This window comes from Sarcophilus harrisii, chromosome 4 (genome assembly GCF_902635505.1).
Source record: "Sarcophilus harrisii chromosome 4, mSarHar1.11, whole genome shotgun sequence".
NCBI lineage: Eukaryota > Metazoa > Chordata > Mammalia > Dasyuromorphia > Dasyuridae > Sarcophilus > Sarcophilus harrisii.
In genome coordinates this window covers 130,671,042-130,694,281 of record NC_045429.1, presented here as the reverse complement: position 1 = coordinate 130,694,281, position 23,240 = coordinate 130,671,042, and the positions used below count along the sequence as shown (strand labels likewise).

The following is a 23,240-nucleotide window of genomic DNA, read 5'->3' as shown; positions in this document are numbered from 1 at the left end:
GCATTTTATGGTTAGCTAGTAATTACATTAAATCCCTAACTTTTGTCTTGTATTTCCAGGGATACCATGGTTGAGAACTTCAGTAGCTACTATAGGAAGACTGGGGATTACCATGGCCTTTGAAATTGTTTATTTGGTGAATTCAGAATTGTATCCAACAACATTAAGGTAATTATACTGTGTAACTCCCAGTTTGTCGTTTCTAATTTTATGTTTGAGATCTTTCAAAATGGAATTTAACCTTTTGAAAAAGGCTAGTTAGCAGTAATCTGTTAACCCATGCCTAGCTTCAGGGTAATAGTCTAGAAACACATAATCTAGAATTTGCATCAACAAAGTTTATGTGACCCATAGCCTCTGTTTCATCAGTTTCATACATGATGTCTTTGAAATGAATGATGGAAATACTTTCTGCCTTAGGGTACTGGCATATAACTTAGTCTATTAAAGGGTTTCATTCAGCTAAAGTTAAAGTTTTTCTGGCATGTTTAGAGAATAGTCTGTTTATCATTGCAAATATTTATTCATTTCAATTTGTACTAATTTTGTCATCATGTAAATTGAATTAAATACCTGTTTGATTCCTGACTGGTGAGACTTAAGAACATCATTTGTTACCTCACTTTCTATTTGCTGCAAGTGATGAAAAACAGACTGTTTTTGTGCTGTTTTTTATGGGAAGATAATTATAGATGAGAAGGATGAAATTTTTTATAATTTTTCTCACTGATATATTAGCTTTCCAGTAATGGACATCAACAGCTCTGACCAGGAGGAAACAGGGCTAAAACATGGCTATTCAGATAGATAACCTACATGCCAAATGATTTGGTACAGTCTGCAGTAAATACCTATTGCTTAAATAATTTGGCTAAGAGATATCATCAAAGAACTTCAGATTGTGAATCAAATGATCCGGCTTTCTATCCCCAGCTCTTCCACTTACTGGACTTGAGTTCTTGAGAAAGAAGTTTCAACTAAATGGTAAATGGTATTTTTGGCAAGTAACACTGCACATTCACTTAAAATAGTCTAATAAAAGACTAATTTTAGTAATGTAAGTGTAAACATTTTAGAGATTACAAAAGGGTTCTACAGATGTATGTTATTATTAAAGTCACATCTCACTAATTCAGAAGTCACTTATCTAAGATCCTTAATGAGTTGTAATATAGTCAAGAACTTGAGGAGAAAAAAAAAATTTCTCTCAGCAACCAAAATAGTTATCCCATAGCCCATATTCTTTATACATAGAAAAACCTCTCAAGTCCTCACTCAAAGGTAATTTATCCTTATTTTATTTTTATTTAGTTATAGGCACTCTCAATCTGGGAAAGACTGGTACACTCCTTCACATTACATTTCTGCTCCTGACAATGTAGTATGGAGACATTAACAATGTCCCCAGCCTTGACAACTCAGAGAGGCAGATGTCTATTTTTTAAATGACTTCTAAAGGAAGGAGACATAGTATATAAAAAGCACTGAAATTTGAGGTTTGGGGACATTTAGCATAAATGTAAATATCTTCATATAGCTCCATAGCTTTAGAAAAATAGCAATGCTGTAGTAGAAATAACACATAATAGCTGAAGTTTATACAGTCACTTTAAATTTAAGTACTTTGTATATGTTATCTCATTTGATCTTTACAACAACTCTGTTAAATAGGAGCTATTATTATCCCCACTTGGCAGATGAAGAAACTGAGGTTAGAAAAGATCAAGTGGCTTGCTCAAGATCACATATCCAAGTAAACAGCCAAGGTACAATTTGAATTCGTGACTCCCTGACTCTAAGCCCATTGCTCTGCCCATTAAGCCACCTTACTCCATCTTAAAAGAGTCATGGGTTTTTAGCTCCTAATGCTAGTTGAGGTACAGGAGAAAAAATGTTCTCTCTAGAATCAGAGGGCAGTTTGTGTGACCTTTATAGATCTTCCCAAGGCTTCTTCAATTTCTTCAGCTATACAATGAAAAAAAAACCCTCAAGAAAAATAAAGTTTAAAAAAGTATGCATTAATCTGTATTCAGATACAATCAGTTATTTCTCCAGATATGGAGAGTATTTTTTATATTATTTTATTTTCCCAAATACATACAAAGATAGTTTTCAACATTCACCTCTGCAAAATCTTGCATTCCAGATTTTTCTCCCTCTTTCCCCTCTTCCCTTTCCTCAAGACAGCAAGCAATCCAATATAAGTTAAACATGTGCAAATAATGAAGAAATATTTATAAAAGCAGTTAGCCCAGTATCTGGCACTTAGTAGGCACTATATACTTATTCCTTTTCTTCCTGTGATCATGAGAATGTAATTTAGGTTATCTGAGCCTGTTTCCTCATCTGTAAAATGTAGCTTATAATTTCTGTAGTATCTAAGAAATTTTGTGAGGCCCAAATGAGATAAAAAATTTAAAGTACTTTATAAATCAAAATATCCTTTATATATAAAAATGCTTGTCATTATCACCACCATCATCAGAAGACAAAAGGGAATATTGCACAGTCAATGGAGAACAGGTTTTAGAATCAGAATGATCTCAAGTCCCACTTCTCACAAAAATGATTATATGACCATGGACAAGTAATTTAACATCTTAATGCTTGCAATGAATCCTCAAAGACCAAAAGTTGAAAGACAATGGCTGCCCTGAATTGAAGAGTTCCTCACTAGCAATTAATTATGAAATCATGTGTCCAGTTCTTTTAAAAATCAGAGATCATCTCCGTATTAACAGAATTTAAAAAAAAATTAGACTTAAAAGGAATCTTAAATTTTGCTCTTTTATCTTTTGTCTATCACAGTGGGATCCAAAGTATGTAGACATAGGGCAGATGATAAGACCTGGAGGATAGCCAAGGCAGATGCTAAGGTCGCATGGTCCTTCATAAGATCAGAAGGAACAGAGTTGATGACTCCTATCATCCAAGATGTGTAAGCCGCCCACTCAGATTTTGGGTAATAGAGCTGAAGAAGAGAATCAGGGTACAAGTGAAGGAATATGCCCCCTACTGGTGATAATGGGGCTCCCACTTCTGGGAAATTTTGCCCTTAAACCTGAGTGTGTCAATCAGCTGCTAAAATGAAATTTAAAATATATTCAATTTTTTTACACACATAAAAATTCTGAGACTGTTACACTTATACTCAGGCACAATAATAATGATAATTCATTTCTGTAAAACTTTAAGGTCAACAAAATACAATTCTGTGAGGTAGGTAGTAAAAGTTAAGTTCTGTTATCCCTACATCACATATAAAGAAACAGAAAACAGTGAGCTGATCACATTGATTTTAGAGATGTAATTCAGGCCCAGTCTAATATACCATATAGTAGAATATACCATATGGTATAATATCTATCTTTTATACAGAAATAGGAATTAGACCTATGCTGTCTTTTTAATCCTAACCAGTTGTCTTGCAAATATGTGCTGTTGGTCATAAGCTGGACAAAGTAACATTTATGGTCCAGTGAAAGTCTGTCCCTGCTACTGTAAAATTCTCAGTGCTCATGCCTTGCTTGCAATAAGCTAATAATAGTATCATGATAAAAGCACAGTCTCTCACATTGAACAGGGTAGTGAACAACAGGAACAGGAAAGAAAGTGTTCTATTTGTAGCAGTGCTATAGTTTTTGCTACAATCACACGGATGTATTCAATTACTTGCTGAATTTAAGAGTTGCTGAAGCCCTCCTGCTTCCATTTAATCCAACTTGTATCAAAAGTAAAATCCTTAGTACAATGTATCTAATGAGTGGTCATCAAACCTGTGTTTGAAGATCTCCAATGAGAAGGACACCATTGCCTCCCTGATGCAGCCATCCCAGTTTCAGATAGCTCTGATTATCAGGAAGCTTTCCCTTCCATTAAACCTAAATGTGGCTCTTGAAGTGTCTGCTTTTTTCTTGGGTCTTCCTTCAACCTAATCTCTCTTCAAAATAACAATTTTTCAGATATTTGTAGACAGTTAATCAAGTTCTACAAGTTTTTTATTCAGACAATATTCTTATTTCCTTCCAACTCTTGCATTCCATGGCTTTTCATCATTCTGATTGTCCCCCTCTGGAAGTATTCCCAAGAGTTACTCTATCTGAGGCAACATTATACTATTTTATAGTAGTGCTCAGTCAAAGAACTAAGAGCAGAGAGATTGTGGCAAGGTGTCTGCCTATGTGGGATTGTATTAGAACAGAAGGAAAGGGTTTGGAATCTAAGAATCCACTTCTGAACTCTTATAGCCACTCAGCTCCTCAGTTAAGGACTGAGGGTGATGAAAAATGATTCACCAGCATGGGAGGATGCTAAAGTCTAGCACTCAAGGGTTTGGCCATAAAAGGGGAAGGAGTCAGAAAATAAGAAACAAGTAAATTAAAGGGAAAAAATGAAATTTCCAAAGATCTAAGAAAGAAGAAAATTCAGTTAAAAACCAAGAAAGCAAGAAGACAAATCAACAGAGATAGCATTAATAACAAAAGAGAAGATAGACACCAAACATCTCTGAATAAATATTGCAAGGCAAAAAAAAAAAAAAAAGTCAACACCTGTTAAGAAAGAAGGTCCTATGAATTCCCAAGAGATTATGTAACCATAACAGTACTGAATCGTGTAAGAAAGAAATAAGAAATGTGAAAGATTGTGTACCTGTATAATAGAAATAATTGGCAAAACAGAAAATTTTTATTCATGGTGCTACATCTCTCCAAAGAAATAAAAGAAAGAACAATTAGTTGAGAATGCAAATACATGAAAGTGAAGAACAACCTGAAAGAAGAAAAGTTTAAAAGGGGGGAATAATATGAAAAGATCTCTGTATAAGCAAAACAAATTGATTTGGACAGAATGTATAAAGAGAATTTAAGGATTATAAATCCTTAAGAAGAACGCAAGTCAGCACTAGAATCTAGAAACCAGAAACTAGAAAACTGCCCAGAACATCTGAATACAAAAACCCCTGCCAACTAAAATAATCCACAGATTATCTACACCAGAAAAATACTGTGCTGCAAACTGTAGAACATATAGTTAGCATATTTAGAAGAACATATGTAGAACATATTTAACAATTCTAATGACAAACCATAAGTAATCTAGAAAAGTCTACCAAGTATAAATAAAAAGAAATATGAATAACATAAGACTGCTTTGCTCCCAGCAGAAATAGCAAAAAGAAATGGAATGTGTTCTGAAAATCAAAGAAGATCAAGATTTTACTCAAAGTGCTATGCCCTGCAAACCTGAACATCACTGAAAAAAGATAGTTATTGAATAAAAGAGAGGCATTTGAAGCATGACAAAACTTTGCTGCAGAAAACTGAATACAATTATCTAGCTGTGGTCTTATGAGGGCAAAATATGGTGTGATGATTACCTCCTTGCTTCTACAAGTTATACCTGTGATTGTAGCCCAAGATTTCATGTACTTTTTTTGTTGTCATGTCACATTATTAACTAATATTAAGCTAGCAGTACAGAACTTTTTTTTTGATAAAATGCTATTTGACCATATTGTCTCCATATTGTACTTATACCCAAAATATAAAAATAAAGTTTTGCACTTACATTTATTGTTACCAAATGTCATCTTTAAGATTTTAAAAATTTATTGCCTTAGCACTGCTTTTAAATTTCACATTTATCCATAAGGTCACCATCATCTCATTTGTTAACCAGATTGATTTATTGGTGTTTTAAAATTGTAACTTATTAGTTTAATCAACAAATTATAATTTCTTGATAAGACTAAAATATTGGACCATATTTGTAAAGATGGAACAATAATTTTCCTGGATCATTAAAGAAAAAAAATATATTTTTCCTTTTCAGAAACTTTGGTGTTTCATTGTGCTCAGGTTTGTGTGATTTTGGTGGTATTGTAGCTCCATTCCTGCTGTTCCGGCTATCAGCCATCTGGCTAGAACTACCTCTTATCATTTTTGGTAAGAATTTAATATGTATCTTTTAAATATGTTTTTTCACTGGAGAGTTAACTTGACATAATGGATGGAATATTGAATTTGGGCTCAAGCAAATTCCGTTCAAATTTTGCCTTTAACATTTTTTACTTGTGTGACCAAGATCAAGTATTTTAACCTTTTTGCATTTCAGTTTCTATGGGAATAAAAATAATTGTACTTTTTATCTTATGGAGGATTGAATCAGACAAAATATAAAATGCTTTACAAGTCTCAAGGTGCCATTCAAATGTCAGCTATTATTATTACTAGAACTCTAGACTGACTTTTAAGATTGTTACTGGTGGGATCTGTTTAATCTTTTGCCTTTGCTTACTCTATTTTTGAGGAGAAAGCTATAATACTGTAAAATGTTGACCCATAAATACAGATCTCCTACAAGATTCTGTTTAATTTGTTAATTACTTATTTTTAAAAGATTTCTGAAGCAAAACCAAAGTGCAATTCCTATAAAATGCTAGTGTTGGAGGACAAAACTGATACCTCTTTAAAAAAAAATTTTCCCAATTAGATGTTAAAACAGTTTTTGGCATTTTTAAAGGTTTGATTTCCAAAATCTATCCCTCTTCTCTGATGCTCTCCCTTCCTCCCTGAGATGATAAACAATCCAATATATTTTATATGTGTGCAATTATGTACAACATGATTTTGAGAAGACTCAAATAAAAAAAAGAATCAAAGAAAGAAAAAAGTAAAAAAATCTATATGTTTTAAAAACCAAACTACATGAAGTAGAAAATCTTGTTTCATGTGCAAAATCCTCTGTTCTTTGTATATGAAAATTTTCATGTTTTCTGGTACTTATTAAGTTCATAATAAATCTTTTAGAAAAATGAAAATCAGGCAGTTGATGCCTCTACTTGTCATACCCAATCATTGATCTAATGTTTGATTTAAGAGAAATATATGAAAATAAATAGTAAAGGCTGAAACTGCTCTCTCAATTATCAAAAATTATCTCCTAGTCACCAAGTGTTATGGTTATTTTTTTTTCAATCCTTAACAAAATCTGTAGCATTTGACAATGTTGATTATCCCTACTTTTTCAAACTTTTGTCCTTTGACTTCCTGGACTCTACTATTCCAATTCTTTGTGATAACTTCTCTTTCTCTTTAACCCATTGTCTCCCTCTAGTCTTTAAATGTAAGAATATCCCCAAAGTTCTATTGTCAGTACCTTTTTTCTCACTATCTTCCTTCCTTTGGTAATTTATCCATTCTCATAACTTCAACTTTTGCTTCTATGCAGATATTTCCCAAGTCTTTATCTTCAGCTCTGCCCTCTCTCCCAAATTACAATCTAGTCAATCTTATAAGATACATTTATTTCATTATTAGATTTGTGTCTGCTCAAGAAGATATAATCTGATTTTGAGTACTGTCAACCAGACCAGAACTGGCCTCTAATTTATGGGTGGTCAGAGCTGAACAAAGCAGGTTAGAAACAGAAGAGTTAGGAATCAAACAGAAGTTTAATTTCAAAACAAGAAAAATACTGGAAGGAGAAATTCTCCTGAGGAGAGTTTATGGGTCATGGCACAGGTAGGGTTTTTTAGCATGAAAACCACAAAAAGTTGGGACCCAACACTGTCATTCTTAGGTCTTGAGTAAACAATTCCCATAGCAGACCTATACATGCAGGCATTTTGGGTACAACACAGGCATTCTTGGGTCCTATAGAAAGAGTTTCCAAGTTACTGGAATTGTTAGACCTTATGATTGTCTCACGTCTTAAGAGTCTTTGAGTCTTGTGATTTTTTTGGTGGGGTACAGAACCAGAATTAGTGTGATAGGAACAGGAATGTGGCACCTAACTCAGTTCACTTAGCAGTTACAAGCATGGGAATTGTTCAGAATGTCATGAGATTTGATTGATCACTTTCTGCTGTAGCATGTTAGCTATAACTGGCTCTCAAGCCAGAATCCCCTGGGAAATAGTGAAATCATGAATCCCAATTATGGGATTTTTCTTTGATCATCCAGGAGGTAAGCACAAAGGATTGTTGTTATGCCAAGATTATCATACACTTTGTTTTCTGGATCTTAGCTCTGATAAAGAGGACATCTCTTAATAGCTTACAGTAAATAGAGTTAGCCAAAAGGAAATTGAGTACTTAATCATCCTCATAAATGTAGCTTGTTTTTGGTTTCACCTAATCTCAGAAACCTACTGTTGAAGAATATGATAGAAGTCTGAGAGCCATTAAGTATCCAGAGATTCATCCAGGCCAAACTCCAATCTAATAGAAATACCGTTTTACAAAAATAATCTCAGGTGTTCAACTGATCATTAGAACTCAATTCAAAGATTCCTCCTAACCATTTTATTTATTTATTTTTACCAAAAGTCCATATTAATTCCTGAACTAAAGGGGAAAGCAGGATACCACTGATAACAGACTAGAACAAATGAGGCAACTTTTTATTGTGGAAACACTCTTAGACTTGGTATCAGAAGATCTAGTTTTTAATCCAGAGAGATGCTGTTATTTATTAGTTGTGTGATCTCAGTCAAATTAATTTCTCTGAACCTCAGTTTTCTAATTTATGTAGTTCAGAATCAAAGATCTAATAGATTTGCAGATTCAGTCTTGGGTCTTATCGCACAAATCACATTTGTGGCCCTATGTATTTTTCCCCTAGAATTATTAGATGTTACTTCAGTCTGTTTCCACCAATAAAGAGAAGAGCCCTGAGCATCAGTAAAAGCCCCAAAGCTAACAAAATGCCAGATATAGGACAAGCTCTAATCCAATGGAAACCATAAAGAGCAGTCACCCAAATTCTTCCTTCTCAGGTGTGCTTCTTTGTCTAAACACTAGCTCCCTCACTTCATGTTCCTTTTTGTTTTTCCTGTGGCATTTAAATGTCATCTCTAGAAATATAGCTCAAGTATATGGCCTGGCATGAATCAATCATCTTTATGTGGTATTGTCAAGGTAACTTATGTAAAATATTCCACCCTGTTAAAGAGACATCAGTTCTAGAATAATTTATTCATCCAGTGGGAAATTTCACACACACACACCTCTCTCTCTATTTCTCTTTCTCTCTCTCTCTCTCTCTCTCTCTCTCTCTCTCTCTCTCTCTCTCTCTATATATATGCCAAAATAAATCCCTAATCAATGAGAACAGCAAAAGACTATGGAATGTGCTTAAAAGTATCTGGAATGTATAGATGGGAATAATAACAATAACTTTTAGGAATCAAATGAGAAAATGTAATGTACTTTGAATTTTATGTCCTTGTGACAATCTTTTATTTATTATTAGTCTCCTAAATTATATGGAAAACAGGCTAATGGAAAAATTTTGTTTGTTTCAATTATTTGCAAATTTTGCTAATCCTTTCTTGAAACCCACTTTTTCTGAGAACTGAAAATTAAGTCAAACGTGTCCAATCCTGGTACTATAATGTTTTGCATTACTATTCCCTAGGTATTCTTGCATCAGTCTGTGGAGGTCTTGTCATGCTCTTGCCTGAAACAAAGGGTATTGCCTTACCTGAGACAGTGGAGGATGTGGAAAAGCTTGCCAGGTATTGTATCATCATGATTGACATATAAAGTATCTTTTGTGCATATAAACATTCTTAGTATTCATGGAACTTAAATGACTGAAGCTCCTGGAGTTTGCATATGAGCAATGACAAACACCAAGATCCAGGCAAAATCATCTGTTGATGATACATCTTTTACTTAGTAAGTAAAAGAAGCATATTGAGAAACATAATCAATACCACTATTTCCTAGAGGCACATCATCATTTTGCTTCATGCCATTTGACTTTAAATTGTTGAGTTATATTTTATCTCAATATTAAAATAGTCATTTAAAAATAGAAAAATTTAAAAATCAGACTCCACCTCCTTAGTTTGTCAGCATATGTGAAATAGATTATTTCTTTTTCTTGATAAGAGCTCCATAATGTCATTCTATTTGCATGACATTATTTTGGAAAATCGAATAAATAAATAATACATAGGGCTCCCACAAGAAGCCAAGTCTAGGAAGTATTCAGCGCAAAATCATAACTTCACAGGAAATAAAATAATGCATATAAAGTACTTCATAAACCTTAAAGCACCATGCAAATATGAGATGCTATAATTTTTATTGTGAGTCAGTTAGAAAGGAGCAATGAGTAGTGGCAAAGATCTGAATGACAATATCTCAGAATGTCAAGGACACTTTTAGAAGTCCTGACTCCAAATTGTTCCTGGACCAGAATTACAGCTTCAGGAAATGGCCATCAAGCCTCTCCTTGAAAACTCAAGTTGAAGGGGCAGCTAAATGGCTCAGTAGATAGAGTGCCAGTCCTAGAATTAGGAGAATCTGAGTTCAAATTTATCCTCAGAAGCTTAGCACTTCCTAGCTATGTAACCCTGTGCAAGTCATTTAACTCCAATTGCCTTGAAAAAAAAATAACAAATAAAAAAAAAATCTCAAATTTTAGAGGTCCTGCTACTTTCCCAGAGCAGCTCATGACATTTTATGACATCTCTTATTGTTAGGAAGTTTGGTTTTTTCCCCTTTACTGTAAGGGTAATACTCTTTTTTTTTTTTTGTAATTATACCCATAGCTGCTAGTTTTGTCCCTATAGCAATGCAGAATAGTTCAAAATCTTTTTCCCATATTAAGGCACATATCATGCTCCTAAGCCTTCACTTCTCCATGCTAAATAGTTCCAGGTTCTTCAACCAGCCCTTATATGACATGATATAGTTCCTTCAAAATCCTGGTCATCTTTGCCTTCAATGAACATTAGCTTATCACCCTTCCTAATTACTCCAAAACCAAATTGCTTATTCTTCAAATTATTAAAATCATCTTTTCACCTGCCTATTTTTTCATATTACCAGTACTGCTGTCTCACATAATGACTTTTTTGAAGCAACAAACAGTTCCATTTTCAAACCATCTTTCTCAATAAAAATTAAAGACAATACATGATACTATCAATGAGCATGTGGCCATAACCCAAAATAATTCCATATTAACTAATATATTTGTGAAATTTATTTTATTTTCCTCTAATTCATTGACTATGTAAAATTTCTTTTTTCTTGTGTATTTTGCTAGCCCACATTTCTATAAAAGAGGCAAGAAGAAGAAAAGTCAAGTAACAAGCATTCACACTTGAGTCCTTGCCAAAGACTTAAGAAGATTTTTAGTGTGAGGTTCTACTATAGGAACCTGGTTCCCATCAGATATTCCTTTGAAATCAGTAAAACACAACTTGCAAGGATGTATGTTTCATTTTCAACTTCATTCTAATATCAACAAGTTCTCTGTACTATATATATTGCATTTCAAGTACAATACATGGACTTAAAATATGCAGTGTATTTTTGTATAAAATTAGGAAGAATAAGTATTTCTTTCTGGGAGATTGGAACACGTGGCTGTGTCAAAAAAAAAAAAAAAAAGAGCCCATTTCTTGAGCAGCTTTCATGGAGCCAAGAAATTTTTTTGGACTGGAGTTGTTTACTTCTGATGCAAAAAAGGAAAAAGATTCTATGATGAATGACAAAACATGCCCTCCCCATCCTGATGAGGATTCCTCCAGCAAGTCAGGAAACGCAAACAAACAGAATTTAGGAATGATGTTGCTGACCTGAGCATCAGTAATCCAATTCAAGTCAACAAGAAAAAATATGGGAGGGACTTCAAAATGTGACTGAACAATAAAAGTGCCACATTGAAGACCAAGACTTAGGAATCCTGATGTTGGAATCCTAAATATATCAGGCAACACTGTGCTGAACCTTTACCATCTCTTCTAATCTTGAACATGGGGTTATGCATTTACCAATTTGGTTTTCCCTTTCTCTCCTGTCAGTTTCTACAAATCTTAGTTTGGTTTAGGTATTGTGCTAATTACAAAGAATCATTTGCTACACAGTTCATATTTTGACTAGATTATTTATTACTCAAGATTAACCCTGTGATTATCCAAAAAAATATATTTTTTTTCCTAAAATGGACACCTAGAGCCAGATCTTTAGTCCAATGAAAAAGAACTGTTGGCCTTCACTACTGATAAGTTCACAGTTCTCTGCATTTTCAAAGGCTGAAGTGGTTTGTATTTTATTTGGTAGGTTTGTTTCTTGGTGATAGATGTATTTAATAAGGCATAGGGATTTCTTATTTACTTCTTCCAATTCTTGTTTATCCAAGGACTGAGCCAATGCTTAATACAAAATGAAGAGTATGTATAGCCATTCTTAAACTAATTAACATCCAGTTTGGTAAGTGCTCTTAGAGATCACAAAATATCCTTAAGTGACATCAGTGTTTTTTGGTTTTCTACTCTGTATGTTATATTTTTGGATTGAGTATGTACCTTATATAATATTCTTAAATATTATTTTTCTGGGGACATATGGTAGACGGATACTAAAAGCATGAGATCTAGACAATGTTAAAGAGAATTTCTATTACAATATATAGATAGATAGATAAATATAGTTGTATATATGTACACAACATGTGTGCTAATCACAACCTGAACTTTTAATCCTTATATCACAACTGATTTGAATGTTAAATGTTCATTTTATAAAGTGTCAGACAAGTTCCTTTGGATTTTAGTGATATTGTATGACTTCACTAATTCATATTTGTTTTGATGTTCCCTTTTTTCCCTTAAGTGCACTAGCTTTAAGAGACTTTTCCACTCTTTAATTTCACCTTTGTATCTTTAAGCTACATTACTTCCAATAACAATAAAAATGATAAATTGGCAAGAAAAAATATTGATGGTTATCTCCTCTCTTCTTTCCTTTAGGAAAAATTCTCAAAGGCATATTAGTCTGATCAGTTTTCCGCAGATCAAAACACTTTTGCTTTTCATGTTGTGGTCAGTAATAAATACATCCTGGTTTAGAGATTAGGAAAATAAGAAAAAAAGCCCCTTTTAAAAAAAAAAACAAAAAACATTTAGGTCCTAGCTTCTGGATTCCTTTTATTTCCTAAGGTGTTTTAATAATAAGTTTAATTCACAATTCTACCTTTTGTCTCATTTTGGAATATTTATAGTTCCTAGGATTTTCCCACCAGAGCATCTTCAGTCATTGATTAATTTACTGTTCTCCCTAAGAAAATAATTGGTATAATGGAAGGATCACTACAACCTGAAAACACGGATCCAAAGCCCAGCTCTGCCTTTTGTTTTGTTTGAACCTGGGAAAAGTACATTTTAACTTTGGTTTCATCCTCTCAAAAATGTTAAGATACATAAAGTAATTTACAAACCTTAAAGCATAAAGAAACATAAGCTATCAACCCTTATTTGGTTTGGATTCTTGTTCAGAAGGGTAAGCAGGCTTGATTATAGATAAATTTCAAAGGGGTAGATGCTCGACATGTTGCTTGGTAATGAGTTTTAAATTTAATAGTTGTAAAACAGCAATGCATCTGGTCAATGAACTATGACTTTGGACAAGTTGCTTAACCTCTCAAAGCATCAGCATCACACATAGGAAATCCATTGATAAGACTCAATAATTTCTTAAATTCTCTCTCAGTGGTAGCAATCTGCAACTCCAAGGCTTTTCACAAAATGAATCACAACTACAGAATCATATAATTGTGCAGCTAAAAGGGGTCTTCAAAACCATATAATTCAATGCTTTAATTTTGTAACAAAAAAAATGAGGTAGGTTGAATGACTTTCCCATAAATCACCAAGGAGAGATGTATTTAATGTACTGTTAACCTTGTCTACATCTACTGATATTGTATAGATACTAGACCTTCCCATAAATCAGTCAAAGAGGGATGCAAACAAGGTGCTGTTGTCTTGCTCAACATTTATTGATATTGTATCAATACTAGTGGGACACATGAGCAGTCCTTTGGTTAACCCTACATAACGAGCCCATCACCATTTCCCCCCATATATCTTTACTGAGATCCTTTATGTCACTTTTGGTAATGTATTTACACCTACTCTGGGGTTCTTCATTAGAAATTTAAATGACCTGACACTTTAATCACTCAAAGTCTTTGATATTCTATGATTCCATAATATTCCATGATATTTATGGAATACATATAACATAACTAGAACACTACTACCAATTGAAAGAATAAACTTTCAAATATTTCTGTCACTATTCTGTCTGATACAGAGATGTACATTCATGCTTGCTTTTTTGTTGTTGAATCATTTTAGTCATGTTTGATTTTTCGTGACCCCATTTGGGGTTTTCTTGGCAAAGATACTAGAGTGGTTTACCATTTCTTTTTCTAGCTCATTTGACAGATTAAGAAACTGAGGAAAAAAGGGTCTTATAACTAGTAAGTATCTAAGGCCATATTTAGGTGCAGGAAGGCTCATCTTCCTAACTCCACCCTGCTGCCCTTCATGCTTGCTAACCACTTGAAAAAAAAAAAAAGGAAGTATTACATTTTAGTAAGATAATTTATAAGTAGAAGAAAATTAAAAAACAATTTTGGTTGAAGTAGTGGGGTGGGGTAGTAGAGGCAAGAAGTCCTGTTTCTTTGGGGTAGGGAGAAATGTGATAAATGTTTTTAAAAAAACACACAAATTACCTGAGACATTAATAAAAAAAAAAAAAACTGAAAATTCAGCCTTAGAGTTTGTTTCACCTCATTATCACAATAGCATAAATTTTTTAGGCAAGCAATCTTGCTTAAAAATAAAGGTAGACCTATGCATATGTTGTCGTTCCTAATGATTTTGGCAGGATTCCTAGATTCTACTCTGCTCAAGGATAACATTCGGACACTTAGCTCAATATTGAATTACATTCCTCTTGCCCAGTATAGACAGTAACACTAAGTTCAATGTTCCCTGTACTTGGCTAAAGAAAAGTAGTTACTGATAGAGATCATTTCTAAGAATAGGCTTGCTTGTCATAACTCCACATGCATGCTGCTGCTTTTTAAAAATCTCTTCAGTGGCAAAAGTAATGACATCAAAGATGTGCGTCAAGCAGACCTTCATTGACAAGTTGTCCAGTTGTTTTCAGTCATATCTAACTCTTGGTGACCCCATTTGGGGTTTTCTTGGCAAAGGTACTAGAATAGTTTGCCATTTTCTTCTCCAGTTCATTTGACAGACGAAGAAATTATGGCAAATAGAGTTAAGTGACTTACCTAGCTAGTCTCACACAGCTAACAAGTGTCTGAGGCCGTATTTGAACTTGGATCTTCCTTACTCTTAGCTTGGTACTCCATCTACTATGCTACTTAGCTGTCCCATGTTGGCCAGAGTAGTGGAGTAGGTGACCCATTGGTACATCACATCCCTTTTGTAGTAATTTTTATTATAGTCTGCTTCCTCATTCTTCATTATACAATTCCTGAGAAGTAGATCTTCCAACTTAAGTTAGTTAATTTTAACACCATGTGACTGGTGTAATCAAATAACCTTGAACTAGAGAAAAGTGACTTTTTTTACAGATGAACAAGGAAGTGTAAACATTTAAAATCAGCTTTTATTCTTATATTTTTTCATTCAAAGATAAAAAAGGTCCAAGCCAAAGAAAGTAGAGAATTTATTTTTTTAATAAATGTCACAGCTGAGTCTCTATTAATATGGCATCAAGCAGTTAATAAGATGGAAAGCTGGTGTACACACAAAAATAAATCATCAACAATGTCAAGATGGTATCATTCACAGCTAATAACATCCAGTCTTAGTTCAATTACTGTGAATTATTTCTGAATTATATCTTCTACCTGTGTTCTGATCACCATAAAGTCACTGCTTCACAATTTCTTCTCTCCAATTAATTATTTCTCATTACTTCTTCAATCCAAGAAACATACTTTGATACTCGAACATAAACACCAGGTTTATTGGGCCGAGCACAGCCAAGACCCCAAGAAGTGACTCCTTGTAAAACATATTTGTCATTCTCAGAACAAATCAGAGGTCCTCCACTATCACCCTGTATGAAGAAAAATGCAGCAATCAGTGATCAAATGTGATGACTGAATAATAGGAACAGCATCATCTTTTAATAGAATGACTCTTCCCTGAAAAATGACTGTCTATAATTTTGTTTTTAGAATCTATCCTTCTTGTATGTTTTTATAACACTATTATTTTATTGTATAATATTACTATTATAACAATAATATTTTATCAGACAATGAGAGAGGGCTGTATTCCTTGCACAATATTTGGGGCTGAATCCTTTGCTTATAAACCTCATGAAATCAGTTTGGATGTTTCACTTAAAGAAACTGTAGAAACTATCACAAAAATTCATCACTTCCTTCTCTGTTCTTCACTTTTATTAAACAAGGTCAAGCCTGGACAAAAACATGACATTGATTAAGTCTGTCTTCATCATACATCCTATTTCTTTCTTCCTAAGATACCCCTCAGCCCCACCAAGGGGCTCCTGCTTGCTACCGGTTTAGACAAGATGTATCTCTGCTCAGTATGCCCTTTCTAAAATTTCCTTGAATTTCATTCTTTCCAGATCTAAGGTTCCACTAACTAATCTGATCATCTCTGCCAGTGGAAAAGATCTAAAGAATCTATGCCCAGGGAACCTCTCTGCCATGCCTTTGTGGAGACAATGACCTTTGTCACTGGGTTTGATACATTAATGGCTGCAAGTAAAATAGATGTGGGAAATTTATTTGGGGTAAAACTTTTGAGCCCTCCTTATACCACATCATGCTGGTGGCTTCCTGCTTTGCCTTTACCTGTGGCTATTCCTTGTTTATATGTTTATAAAGTGTGTCTGTATGGTATAAAATTCTCTTCATGGTCTTGGCTAAACAACATTATGGTGAGAGGCTGGTGTTAATCACTGAACTGTGCAACATAGGAACCAGAGTAAGTTGTCACAGCATTCAAACCCAAGTGTAGCCTCAGATTGGCATCCATGAACATTTTCTTACCTGGCAGCTATCCACACCTCCAATTAAATGACCAGCACAAAGTTCAGTAGATTTTACTTTTCCATTTAAATATTCATACCGATTACACACACGGTTTTCAATCACAGGGAGACTGGCTTGTTTGAGCACACCTTTTGTAGTAGTGTCTTGGGTGAAAAAAGCAAAAAAATGGTTAAAAAAAGCATCAAATGGGTTCTCATGAAAATCTCAGGACTAACAAGTCAGAAAAAAATGTTAAGCATTGTAATGTTTGTCTTAATCAAAATGGACAAATAAATCAATAACAACGATAGCATTTATGCAGTACTATGTGTCAGACCCTGTACTGGATATTGCACTAAGAGACATGATGTTTCCAGTGCAATGACTTTCACCTCAATCACAAGGAAGCTAGAGAGAAAGTTAATTTTTAAATTTTTTATAATTATCTTATTTGATAATTTTATAATTATTATCTTATTTGATCCTCACAACAATCTAGGAGGCAGGTGTTATTACTATCTCCATTTTATAGATGAGAAAATTGAGACAAAGGTTAAGTAACTTACCCAACATATTGAAAATATATACATTAGTTTCATTAAAAAAAAAAAACACTTTATTACACTTTATTTCATTTTGAGAACAGAGAGTAAACAAACTATGCAAAATTATGGGCCCCCTAAAAATCTCAGATTCAGGAAGGGCCTTAGACACTATGGAGTCCCACCTATACCACAACAAAAATCCTCTCTATCACAGGTTGGTGGTGCAGTAGATAAAAATTCAGCCTTAGGCATTAGCTGTGTGACCCTAGGCAAGTCATTTAACCCAGTCTATCTCAGTTTCCTCATCTCCAAATGAACTGGAGAAGGAAATACCAAACCATTCTAACATCTTTGACACAAAACCCCAAAAAAGGGATCATGAAGAATTGGACAGAACTAAAATGATTGAACAAATTCCATATATAATGGTTGTCTAGCTTGTGCTTGAAAATTTCAAGTGAGGAAGAACCTTCTCCTGAGATAGCCCATCCCACTTTCGGAGAGTTCCAGTTATTAGGGAGTTTTTTGCCCCTGATATCTAGTCTAAATTTACCTTTTTGGCAACTTTCGATCTTCTAGCCCTTCTAGCCCTGGGATCAAAGAACTTTTAAGCATAAGAGTTACTTAACCTCTGTCTCAATTTTCTCATCTATAAAATGGAAATAGTAATAACACCTATCTCCTAGGATCGTTGTGAGGATCAAATGAGATAATAATTATCAAATTATCCCTTATCCCTTAAAAGCAGCTATTAGTCCCCCCCTACCCCCCCCACCCCCAGTCTCTTATCCAGACAAAGCATCTTCTGTTCCTTCAATTAACTTAGTATGGCAAGAAAGGTAAGATTCACAATTATTCCAGCTACTTAAAAGTGATTGCTTTTGTTGATAAGAGCACTTTTTGATTGACTCAATCAATTAAAATAGATGGGAACAAAACTTTTCTACCTCCTCTTATTCATCAAATTTCTTGCCTGAAGCTCCTAGTCATTCTTTAAGGAATTTATTTAAAAGGAGAATCAGATACAGTTTTCAGGATCTGGATTTTAAAAAAAACCAAAAGGCTGGAAACAACTAGTCCCACTTCTGACTCATGTTGATTGTATAACTCTGAATAAATTATTCAAACTCTCAGTGGCCCTAGGTGATTCTTTAAGATTATAAATTACAGAGGAGTTGCTAATCTCTGTTGGAAAATGGGAATTTCTGAACTGGAAGTTCCATATGCCAATGAAATTTCAAATCTGATTAAAAACAAAAACAAAAACAACTTGCTCATTTAGCAGGAGAGGGTAGGTAACAAAGTAAATAGAACACTGAACTTGGAACTAGATGACAGATGTGAATTCATGTCTAGTCTTAAATATTTACTAATTGAACATCCAAGGGCAAGTCACTTTACCTGTGTCTGCATCCTGATCTATAAAATCATGGTATTAAAACTCAACCCTTGAGTAGGGTAGTTTGTAAAATTTCCAGTACTCTATATGTCGTGGCTATTATTAGTAGTAGGGTCCAATAATGTATTTTCCATATACCAATGAGTAATCAAGCAATTAGCTTTCAAGGGCTTCGTTATGGGTGAAATTGTTTGTGTGAAGATACTGTCATCTTGTGGCCAAAAGAGAAACAAAGAAGAGGTGGGGTGTTTGTTCTGCGCAGAAGTAAATTTGGAGGAGGAAGGGAGGAAATACAGTGCAACAATATTCAATTAACATTAAGCAACAACAATAATTAAATTAGTAAATTATGAAGAGCATAATCTGGGAGCAAGAGAATATTTTGAAAAATAAAAGAAGCATGGAAATTAATAATTTTTCATGCTTAAATGCTACTTTTAAGGTTCACAAAGTACTTTCTTCATAATAATCTTTTGAAGCCATTATTATCCTCATTTTACCATTAAGGAAATTGAGTTACTTATTTGAAACCTGTTACTTTTTTTTTTTAACTGAAAGAGATGAGTTCAAATCCTGAGTCTAACATTTATTAACTGTGTGAGGATAAACTACTTAATCCTTCTGATACTCAATACTCAATTCAACTGAAAATCAAAAATATAATTATTTTATATAATAATATAAAATTATTATTTTATAGAAAGTGGATAAATAGGTTACTCTATTGTGACATTTAGATAAGGGCAGAACTTCCAATAGGGAGGAGACAGAGCCACAAGTACAGAAGGGAGTGGAAGGGCTTCCCTAGTTGTTGGGAAGGGAAGCAATTTCAGAATGGATTTTGAGATTGTTATATATCCATCAGGCATCATTCTTCATTTCACTTTTCCTGAAAGGGAATGGATTTGGAAGTTCTATGGTAATTTTTTAATAAAGGGAAGGGAAGAAAAGAGGTTGATAACCACAGAGTTATATTTTTGGTAGAAACAAATTCTTACATATGAGTTCCAACTAGTCCAATCCTCTTGTTTAGTTAACAAGGAAAATCCCAGAGAAGTGACCTCAGAATACCCAAAGTCACACAGGTAGGTGGAGTCAGAACTAAGACTAAGCAAAGAAACCAGTTCTAACTTTTAGTCAGATGCTAATTCTACAACATCTAGCATTGTCAGGAAAAGGAAGGCTTCATCAGCCTTTCAGGAATGATCACAAAGGGTGGATGCATGGTATCAAAAGCTGTCTTATTAGTCAGGAGGTTCAAATCTTGTATCTACCAGTAACTAGCTATGTTATCTTAAGCAAGTCCCTTCAATGCTTTCATTCCACTCTCATCAACTGGAATCTTAGTAGATAGCCTCCATTAGTTGGTGACTCTCACAATGATTGAAATTGCATCAATTATCATACCACATATGGAGATAAACTTGTCTAGATTCAAAAGACAGTATGTCACAATGCCTCTTCAGTTTAGTAAGATCTGCCAGGTAGCCAAAAAGCAGTAATGTGTCAGGTACCTTGTTAAGACCGGAGGATAAAAAGAAAAGTAAAAGACAGTCCCTGTACTCAGAAAGTTCATGTCAAATTTGATGATAAACTCATCAAAAATCCTTGCTCAAGTCTTCACCTTCTGTTAAATATAGAATAAGGCTTTGGGTCTTTAGGAACAAGATGTGGAAGCACAGGTTAGTTGATCTGAAGGAATGCACACCCTCTAGGACTGAGAGTGAGGAAGACCCAAGATCAAATCCCACTTCGGCTACTTATTAGCTGTATTTATCTAGTTTCCTCATTAGTAAAACAAGAATGATAGTAGCATCTAATCTGCCTGAGTTTTGCAAACATAAAATGAGAAATTTGTAATTTTGTTTTGCCAACCCTGAAGAGCTATATAAATGTTAGTTATTATTATTATTAAAGTTACTAATCTAGGGCATTTCTATTAGGTAGTATATTCTCTGTGAGGGAAGAGTTTTTAACTGAGCCTGAATGACGTGGTGAGAATATATGCCAGTTAGTACTGAGGGTGTTAGTGAATTTCTGCATGATAGTAAGATTTAATTCTACATTTCTAAGGTCACTTCCAGCATTAAGATTCTAGGACTCAACATCTTTACCCCAACAAATATCCCCTCTTCCTGACCTCTTTATTACTATCAATTACTATCACTTTTCCCATGCTTCTATTTTCTACCATGATCCTCTCAATCACCCAGGTTACAACCCAGGTTGTAATCTCAACTCCTCATTCTCTCTCATCACATACATACAATGCATTGTCAAGTCCAGTTGGTTTTATCTTTGTAACATTACTCATGTGACACTGTTCCTCCTCTGTTACTACAATCTTTATACAGGTTCTTATCTCAAGCCTGGATTGTTAAAACAACCAGCTAGTTGGTTTTGAGGGGAGTCATAAAGAGTCAGACACAACTGAAAAACTTATTGAACAACAATAAATGGTTTCTACATCTCAGTTATCTTTTGCCTAATCCATTCTCCACCCAGTTATCAAATTGATTTTTCTAAAGTTCAGATCTGATCATTTATATTACCACTACTACTACCATCACTTCATTCAATAAATTCTCCCTCCAGGATCAAATATAAAGTCCCCTGTTTAGCTTTTAACCTAGTTTCCTTCTTCCTCACTAGTTTTCTCTTATCTTACTCCCCTCTAATACTCCTGAATCCAGTAACACCGGCCTCCTTGTTGTAATTCACACAAAACACCCCATCTCCTGACTCCAGACATTTTCTCTGTCATTCATTTTTGAAACTTTCTCCTTTCTTATTATATCCTCCTGGCTTCCTTCAAGTTATAACCAAAATCCTGTCTTTTCAAAATTGTCCTTAATTTTAGTTAGCCTCCACTGTGTTGATTATTTTCAATTTATCCTATTTTTTTTTAAAATACATAGTTGTTTGCATGTTGGCTAACTCAGACTGTGAACTTCTTGAGAGTAGGAACTGTATTTTGTCTTTCTTTGTAGATTCCTCACACTTGGCACAGTGCCTAGTACCTAATGGCTATTAAATAAACTTATTGACTGGCTTCTTAGGAATTCATAAGCTAGAAAAAGGAAAAGAGATTCTTAATTTTTGAGTTTATGTCAAAAGCCTATTTAACTAAGGAAACATAAAAACAGCTGAGGGGTCGACACAATATAATAGAAAAGACAATTTGAAGTCAGGGAATCTTTCCTTTCCCAACTTTCTTTCATATGTTCTTCCCCCATTAGACAATAAACTCTCAGAGGACAGGAGCTGTCTTTCTTTTTCTTATGAATATCTTCAAAGCTTAGCACTAGAGCACAGTGCCAGGCACACAGTAGGCATTTAATAAATATTTATTGACTCACTCCAGCTATAATCATAGAAACTATGTTGTGCCAGTTAAGCAAACCCTTATTTGAACTCATGACACAAGTTCAAATACTAGCTCTACTATTTCTTATCTTTGTAACTTTGGACAAGCCATTTCAAATCTCAGAGCCTCAGTTTCTTTATCTATAAACTGAAAGGCTTGTACCAGTTGGCCTTAGAACCCCTTCCAGTTCTAAACATAAAATGATATCCTTTGGAAGCTTCCACTATGAGAGTTTATCTCATAGGAAACACTACTTTGTCATAAGGGAAATTATCTGCCATTTGAACCATACAATTCTTATTTTTTGAAAGCAATAACTGTCTTTTGTGCCTTCCTTAAGATGCCGAGTGCTTAGCACAGTACCTGGTACATAGAAAAGGCTTAATAAGTGCTTAGCACAATACCTGGTATATAGAAAAGGCTTAATAAATTCTCATTTATTTTGAAACAGACTAGCTTTGGGTCTCTGAAAACTGCATATTCTAAAGAGAAAAATAGGGGTGAAGGAATGATATTGGTCATACAGATTTATATTCAGAAATAGGACCATTTTCTCAATTAGAAAACACCAAAATATAGATCATTTCACCAAAAAATAGATAAAGATCAACTGTGTCTTCGTGCCATAGAATTTCTCTTACCTTGAGTTTCACCCCAACCAGTGACATGGCAGAGTGTTCTATCGGGCACCATAAAATCTTGTGAAGGTAAGCATGCTGGGATTACTTTATCATTGATAACAGCAGGTCTAAAACAGTGTAAGACAAAACCAGTGTTCTTTTGGTTGTTTTATTTCAGTGTTATTATTTTCCAGCCTTCCTACTGGGTATGCTATCTCTCCAAGTATAGCCTTTGTGAACCTTAAATCAATATAACCCAAAGTTATTTATTGAAATAACTTTTACTCCTAAATAATGGTATCCAGGATCTTTTTTTTTTTAAATCAAACTGGTTGACTTTTAACAGATGAGTATTCCTTTTTTTTTTTTTTAATTTAATAGTCTTTTATTTACAGGTTATATGTATGGGTAACTTTACAGCATTAACAATTGCCAAACCTCTTGTTCCAATTTTTC

General features: G+C 34.1%; 2 protein-coding genes across 2 annotated transcripts in view; one reads left to right on the top strand and one right to left on the bottom strand.

Annotated features, from left to right (window-relative positions):
- The window catches only part of SLC22A3 (solute carrier family 22 member 3), a 119,804-nt gene extending 108,345 nt beyond the window's left edge, over positions 1-11,459 (top strand). Inside the window, exons 8-11 of the mRNA XM_003769594.3 lie at positions 60-168; positions 5,833-5,945; positions 9,420-9,519; positions 11,064-11,459. Coding sequence (XP_003769642.2) covers positions 60-168; positions 5,833-5,945; positions 9,420-9,519; positions 11,064-11,124 — 383 coding nt within the window. The 3' untranslated portion in view covers positions 11,125-11,459. The remainder of the gene's footprint in view (positions 1-59; positions 169-5,832; positions 5,946-9,419; positions 9,520-11,063) is intronic.
- Positions 11,460-15,484: 4,025 nt separating this feature from the next.
- PLG (plasminogen) overlaps positions 15,485-23,240 on the bottom strand; it is a 61,337-nt gene continuing 53,581 nt past the window's right edge. The window contains exons 17-19 of the mRNA XM_031937529.1: positions 22,806-22,912; positions 16,872-17,017; positions 15,485-15,904 (exon numbers count right to left, since the gene is read on the bottom strand). Of these exons, the coding sequence (XP_031793389.1) occupies positions 15,743-15,904; positions 16,872-17,017; positions 22,806-22,912 (415 nt within the window). The 3' untranslated portion in view covers positions 15,485-15,742. The remainder of the gene's footprint in view (positions 15,905-16,871; positions 17,018-22,805; positions 22,913-23,240) is intronic.